The 7,742-nt window shown below is 51.4% G+C and overlaps 1 protein-coding gene across 1 annotated transcript in view; it reads right to left on the reverse strand.

Moving 5' to 3' along the window:
• FSD1 (fibronectin type III and SPRY domain containing 1) overlaps positions 1-7,742 on the reverse strand; it is a 13,549-nt gene that overhangs the window by 4,788 nt on the left and 1,019 nt on the right. Inside the window, exons 2-7 of the mRNA XM_015566931.1 lie at positions 6,942-7,081; positions 6,641-6,772; positions 5,833-5,934; positions 4,109-4,131; positions 3,788-3,909; positions 3,049-3,258 (exon numbers count right to left, since the gene is read on the reverse strand). Of these exons, the coding sequence (XP_015422417.1) occupies positions 3,049-3,258; positions 3,788-3,909; positions 4,109-4,131; positions 5,833-5,934; positions 6,641-6,772; positions 6,942-7,081 (729 nt within the window). The remainder of the gene's footprint in view (positions 1-3,048; positions 3,259-3,787; positions 3,910-4,108; positions 4,132-5,832; positions 5,935-6,640; positions 6,773-6,941; positions 7,082-7,742) is intronic.

The raw sequence follows: 7,742 nt of genomic DNA on the forward strand, positions 1-7,742 counted from the left end.
AATAAAAGCCCTTCATCAGCCACTTGTCTTAGAACAGTGGTTCTCAACCTTCTGGCCCTTTAAATACAGTTCCTCATGTTGTGACCCAGCCATAAAATTATTTTCGTTGCTACTTCATAACTGTCATGTTGCTACTGTTATGAATCGTCATGTAAATATCTGCTATGCAGGATGGTCTTAGGCGACCCCTGTGAAAGGGTTGTTCGACCGCGAAAGGGGTTGCAACCCACAGATTGAGAACCGCTGGTAGAGTCACTCACTGTGTGCCTCAGTTTCCTATTCTGCAAAACAGAGATCATATTCCCCACGCTGATCAGGGTTCACATGAGGATGAGATGAGCTGAGGAATGGAAATCATAAACAACCAAACCCTCCTGTCTTTCCAGGCAATCAACGAGATAGTGGGTTGACTGCAAGTAAACATAGGTTATTTCTGTAGGTGAGCACATTCACCTATTCCTCAATACCACACACCTTTTAATAGATTCGACTTCCTGCCCGGAGGAACTAACTCACTAGGAATTTTGTAAAAGGCGAGAGAGTGTGGCTATAAAAAAAAAGATGCATCAGAAAGCCTGTGATAGAGCAGATCTCTACCTGGATTGTGGTGGTAGTGACAGGAATTTGCCTGCGGGATAAGATTGCATATGGGATTTTACACACACACACACACACACACACACACACACACACACGAAGAAGGGTGTGTGAAACTGGTGGAATGTGAATCAACACTGTAGAATGTAGCCTTGTCAGCTTCCTGGTTCTGATACTGAACTACAGCCATGTAAGCTGCCACTGCTGGAGGAAGCGGGACATACCCAGACAATGGACTATTGTTTAGCCTAAAAAAGGAAAGAAATTCTGACACGTGCTACAACATGGATGAACCTGGAAGACATGCTCAACGAAATCAGCCAGTCACAAGAGGATAAACACGGTATGGTTCCACGCATACGCGGTACTTCTAGTTCTAAAATTCAGAGGAACAGGAAGTCAAGTAGGAGGAGGAGAAATGGGAGTTGTGTTTAATGGGGACAGAGTTTCTTTCAGTTTTGCAAGATAAAAAGTTAGAGATGGATGGTGGTAACGGCTGCACAACAATGTGAATGTACTTAATGCCACTGAACTATACAGCCTAGATGGTTAAGCCTGGCTGTGGTAGCTCAGTGGATTGAGCGTCATCCCATGGACCAAGAGGTCCTGGGTTCGATTTCCGGTCATGGCACATGCCCGGGTTGCAGGCTCGATCCCCAGTATATCATTGATGTTTCTATCTCTCCCTCTCCCTTCCTCTCTGTAAAATATCAATAAAAATATATTTAAAAAAATAAATAAAATAAAATGATTAAGATTGGACTGCTCTCCCTCCCAGGAGCACACCCAAGCCTCCCCGGCCCTTCTTTCCCAAATCCTAAACTCGAAGGACCCCACAAAGCTTGCAACCAGGGCAGCAATGAGCAGTGACAGCTCATCCAGGACTAACCCCCCTGAACCTGTTCCCAAGACTCCCTTTTCTCTGACTTTTTTTTTAAGTTTTCACCTAACTTTCTTATTTAGCTCTACTTACTCCCTCCATGTAAGATGCAATTTTGTTGGCAAAATTTTTCTTCTTTTATCCTGTGCGAGTGTATTTATTCTCCTTTAAATATATCTCTGACTTCTGAGTCAGCCAAAGCAGCCCGTCCTAGGCTCATTTCCCAACCTAGTCCCTCTCCTGTTATCCCTAGGCCCTTCCCCAGCTTTAATAAATGTCCTGTAGCCCTAGCCTGTTTGGCTCAGTGGATAGAGTGTCGGCCTGTGGACTGAAGGGTCCCAGGTTCGATTCTGGTCAAGGGCATGTACCTCAGTTGCAGGCTCAATCCCTGGCCCTGGTTGGGGTGCATGTGGGAGGCAACCAATCGATGCATCTCTTTCACATCTATGTTTCTCTCTCTGTCTCTTCCCCTCCCTTCCACTCTCTCTAAAAATCAATTGGAAAAGATCCTCGGGTGAGGATTAACAACAACAAAAAATGACCTCTAAAATAAAAATTAAAAAAGAGGTTAAGATGATAAATGCTATGTTATATGTATTTTACCACAATAAAAAAGATTGAGGAAAAATGGGGTGTGTTTATTTTGATTCCCACGCAAAGGATAAACCAATCGCTTCTCAGGCCATCTTGTAGACGGGTGGCTTTTCTTTCCCGCAATTAGCATACTTATTATTAACTATGTTTGCTAATTACAGGCCAGGAACAGGCTGATTACAGCCCAGGAGCTGTGGTGCTAGTTATCCTGCCAGCAGGCTCCCCGCCCGAGGGTTTCCCTGGCCCAGAATGGCTCTGACACCCAACTCTCTCCCCCATCAGACCCTCCCCTACCAGCTGGGTGGACTCCCCCAAGCTTTCTTTTTTTAATATGTTTTTATTGATTTCAGAGTAATAATTGTTATTATTACTTCCTGAGAGAAACATCAACACTGCCTCCGGCACGGATCAAGCCGGCAACCCAGGCAAGTGCTCTGACCGGAATCGAACCACAACCTCCTGGTTCATGGGAGGACGCTCACCACTGAGCCACATGGCAGAGCTTTTCTGCTTTCTTGTACCTGCCGAGGAAACCCCCAATCCTGAGAGGGTGGCCCCAGAATACCAGCTCCATGAGGGGAGGGATTTTTGTCTGCTTTCTCACTGCTGTGAGGACAGCACCTAGTTCAATGTAGTCACTCAATAAACTAGAATGAATGAATGAAGGAGAGTAGAGATAAGTGGTGGATAGAGGTGCCTTCTTCCCCTGTGTTCCCTCATCTGTAACATGGTGATAAGCCTGCCTGTTACGTGTGGGTCAAACGTTTAGCACACAGTGAGCCCTCAGTAAGTGGTGCAGGTGCTGTCATCAGTAGCCTTGTTATTACTACTTCCTGCTGCTCCTGATCAGTCCATCCAGGCTGCTCTCCCACCCATGAGTATGGGGGACCCCCCCCCCGGCTGGCTGACAGGGAAACGGGAGCCAGGAGGGACTGGGCGGCACAGGGGGGTTGGCAGCTGGGCCGAGCCGCCCTTACCGGTCAGGGTGTACTCCGTCTGCCGGATGCCCTCCACAACCATCCAGGGCTGGTCCTCCTTGAGGCGGGGCGGGCCCTCGAAGTTTGTCCGCCGGTACTCCAGCACGTAGTGGTCAATCTTGCTGTCCTCCTCCGGCATGCGCCACACCAGCGTCACACAGTTGTCTGCCACCAAAGACTCGGCCAGGTCGATCACAGGGGCACTGGGGACTGGCCAGGAGAGGGAGGGGTCAGGGTCCTGCACCAGCAGGGCAGGCCTTGCTGAGCCCGTCCACAGGAGAGGCCTCCTTGGGGATGAGGCCTCCTCTGGATCCCACGCATGGGGGGCCTCTCTGAGTTCTGGGGCCTGGGGGTGCAGCCTCATCAGGTTCCATCAAAGTGTTGGAGGGGGTGCAGAGCTTTTTCAGGGTTCAACCAACAAATGGCTGGGCTTTTCAGGATTCCACCACTTACAGGTAGAACATTTCCAGAATTCTCTACCAACTAGGGGCGTGGCCTCCATGGGCCGCCACCACTGCTGGGCGGGGCCTTTGAGGCTCTGCCACCAGGGGCGGGGCTTCCTCAGGATTCCACCAGGTGTGTGGCCTCCTGGTGGCACCAGGGGGGCTTCTTTATGGCTCCGCCTAAGGGCATTTTTGGGGTCCCCACACCTGGCTGTCAGCCTTACTCCAAGCCTTCTCTCAGGGCCTCCCAGACGCCCCAGCCACTTCTCTGAAACCCTGGGGCGGTCCCCTCTCACCCGGCAGGAACTTGAGTGCCTGCAGCATCCTCCTCTCCTGGGCAAAGTCCACCATGAGGTGACTCATGTTGTCGCTGACCTTGGCTTTCAGTGACAGCCGGAAGGCAGGGGCCATGGTCACACTGCAGGGAAGGAAGTGGAGGCAGCCTGCTGGCAGGCATCTCCGGGGGGGCCCCCCCGGCCTGATCCTCTGAGGTATGGGGGTGACTCCCTCCCCCTGGTTTTGGTTCAGTGCTCTGGGCCAAGGGACCCTCACCTGGGTGTCCCCACCGTCATACCAGGGGCAGGGCACTGGGGTGGGGGCCAGGTCCAGTATCTTACCCATCTTTGAGTTGCTTGGCAGCCTAGAAAGAGGGACAGAATAAAATTCAGAGTTGTCGCAACTGCGTTAGAAAACCACTGTACAGACAGAAGACCGAGGTCCAGCACGGCAGCCATGCTAAAGTCCCCAGCACGAGGGCAGAAACCCTTGGCTGCGCCCTGAAAGGACAGAAGGGCAAAGACACCACCCCTCCCCCACCTCCTGCCCAGTGCCCGCCCAGAACATACAATTGGCAGAGTAAGCAAATAAAAAATACAGGACAGCCAGTTAATTTGCATTTTAGATCAACAATGCTTTTTTTAGTTATAGGTATGTCCTATTTGATATTTATAACATACATATACAGTAAGTCCTCACTTAATGTCGTCAATAGGTTCTTAAATTTATATATATATATATATATAGCTTTCAGAGAGGAAGGGAGAGGAAGAGAGAGGTACAAACATCAATAATGAGAGGGAATCATTGATTGGCTGCCTCCTGCACATTGGACCAAGCCTGCAACCCAGGCATGTGCCCTTGACCGGAATTGAACCTGGGACCCTTTCGTCCGCAGGCCGATGCTCTATCCACTGAGCCAAACCGGCTAGGGTGTCAATAGGTTCTTAGAAACTGCAACTTTAAGCGAAATGATGAGTAATAAAATCAACCTTATTGTAGGCTAACTGATATAAACAAGAGGTAGGTTCCTATAGCCTATTTCTGGTCACAAGAACATCACCAAACTTCTAAATAAAGACCCCAAACACTTCTAATATTAAACATGGAAATAACTGTGAGCTGTACACCCATTTAAGGATTAAAAAACAAGAAAGAGAATGATCTCCAACTTCCTGATTCCAGTTCAGGGTTGCAGGTGGCCGGAGCCTCTCCCAGCAACTCAGGGCACCAGTAGGAACCCACCCTGGACAAGACCCCTTCCCATCACCGGCGCACTCACACCCACCCCGCACTCGATTCGGACTGGGACAGGGCAGACATGCCAATTCACCCCACGTGCCCAGCTCTGGGATGTGGGAGGGGACTGGAGTCCCTGGAGAAAACGCATGCGGATATGGAGAGAACGTGCACACTCCACACAGAGAGTGGCCGCAACCAGAATTTTCCCCCCATATCAGTGTTATAACAAAACAACTTTGAATAAAACAATGTTATTCAAGGACCTGCCATACTAAATATTGCATGGGATATAGTATACTAAAAAATTACTCATTGTTACATTTAAATTTCAAATACATAATTATTATTTTAATATAAATATGTCCCATGCAACATTTGAGAAATACTTATATAAACATTTGCATGGGATATACTTATACTAAAAAAAATATTCTTTGTTAAGTATGAACTTCAGGTTAACAACAAATAATTATTATTTACTTATTTTTAAAACTTTTATTTCTTGATTTTCAGAGAGAGAGAGAGAGATTTGTTGTTTGACCAATTCACACATTCACTGGTTAATTCTTGCACGTGCTCCGAGCAGGGATCTGCAACTGTGGGTCATTGGAATGATGCTTCAACCACACCACCTGGCCAGGTCCAATCATTTTTTTTTTTTGGATAAGTATGTCCCAAAGATCACATGGAACATACTTATCCTAAATATTGCATGGGCCATACTTTACTAAAAAGTTACTCGTGGTGGACATGAAATGCAAATTTAACGGGATGTCCTGCATTTTGTCTGGCAGCCCTACCAGCATGGCTTCTGAGGCCCCACCTGAGGAAAGTCTTCGCTGTCTGTGGCCTGCAGGGTCTGGTTGGCCGTCTCCAGAAGCTCCTCAGAGCTCTCCAGGGCCCGAGTGCAGGCAGCCAGCTGGTTCTGCGGGTGGCAGGGCACTGAGGGAGGAAACCTCTCACCCCAGTGCATCAAACCCTCCCAGGCCTCCCCATGCCTTTGGGATTCAGGGCACCACACCCTTTTCCAGCTCCAAGTGGAAGCGGGAGCCGGAGAAAGGTTGGGTGTTGCTCCTCGAAGGACATCAGCATCAGCTGGGGATCCTTCCTCACACACTCACGTGCCCAGGCCACACCTGAGCCCAGGGCTCAACGTCCCTGGGATGGGAATCTGGGGTGTTAGGAAGTTGCCCAGGAGGTTTCAATACAGCCCCACCAATCCCACAGGAGGCATGGGGGGTGTTTGGCCATCAGATCTGGGGGACCAGTGGGAAGAGCTGAGAAACGAGTCACTGGGTGAGAACAGGAGGGAGGAACAGTCAGTTGTGGGGGGGGTGGCTGTGGCAATGGCGACAAGCGGGCGGAATGGACAGGGGATTAAGAGGGAGAACAGGTGGGTGGGGGGTTGATAGGTCATGGCCAAGGAGGGGACAGGCAAGAGACCAGAGAAAGAGGCGGCGAGGCCAGCATCATCAGGGTGTCTGGTTCTGGACACTGGGAACACGGGAGCATCTCCAAGAAGGGACACAGGAAAAGGGGCAGGTTCGGAAACAGACATGAGACCAGCTGAGAGCTGAGGGGTGCAGTGGAGATGGCATCTGGGGTCTTGGAGAGTCCCCCGAGACACACACCTGCAGCTCGTAGGTTCGGCTGGCACGGTCCTGCTTTATCTTCATGAGCATTCCCTCCTTCAGCTCCTCCAGGAGGGAGAAAAGGGACTGGAACTCCGCCTCCAGGTCCTCCTGCACCTTGGCTGAGTTCGCCTTGGAGAGACGTTGCAGGTCTCAACAGCCAGGACTGGCCAAAGCCCATGCTCAAATGGGGAAACTGAGGCCTGGACATGGCAGCCGGGCCCAGAGTTCCACGGTTATCAGCAGCAAGAGGCTCGCTCACAGGGCTGCCCCCGCCCTCCCGTCCACCACCTGCCCTCACCTCCATGTTCAGCAGCATCTGCTTGAGGGAGTAGATAAAACTCTGAATCTCTTCATTCTTCACAGCCAGCGTGGTGATGATCTTCCGCAGAGCCTCCTGTCCCGGCAGGAAGCGCGCGCACACACAAGGCCAGTAAGCCCCTCAGCCTGGCCCAGCTCCCTCACTTGGAGCTCATCGCTCCAACCTCCGGAGATCCAGGGAGATGTGGGGCCACAGTGCCGATGCGCTTGGGCACTCAACAGGAGGCAGGCCCTGGGGGAAGCTCTGGTCCTACCTTCCCTCACCCAGCAGGTGGGCACCATGAAGATACCCATTTTACAGGCGAGGAGACTGAGGCACAGAGTGAGCCTCTCAGTAAGGAACAAACAAACGCTGGGCGGGAGCACAAAGCCTGCAAACCTCCGTCCTGAGGGCGGGGCATGATAAGGTGAGGGGCCCGCTTGGGAAAAGAAAACCCCAAAGGAAACTGATGCCTGCAGCAGATGGGCTGACCTGGGGAAGGGGAGGCCCTCGGAAAAGGGCTTGGCAAGGAGTCGGAGGAAGCTGAGGAGAGCGGGTGCCAGGGAGCCAGGTAAGTGGGGAAGGGGGATGGTCTGGAGGAGGGGATGCCGGGAGGGAATGCTGGGAGGGAAGGCGGCGTGGAGGGTCTTGCTGGGGCCTGTAGCTCTGACCCAGGCTCGGACGGGTCTGTTTTCTGGGGACGCAGGGTCGGTGGAGTCACCTGTGCTGAGCTGGTGGGGCGGGGGCTGGGACACCTGGTCCGCAGTCCGGATGGAAGGCGTGGGGGATGGGGTCAAGGTT

The sequence above is a fragment of the Myotis davidii genome, unplaced genomic scaffold (assembly GCF_000327345.1).
Source record: "Myotis davidii unplaced genomic scaffold, ASM32734v1 scaffold551, whole genome shotgun sequence".
NCBI classification, from domain to species: Eukaryota; Metazoa; Chordata; class Mammalia; order Chiroptera; family Vespertilionidae; genus Myotis; species Myotis davidii.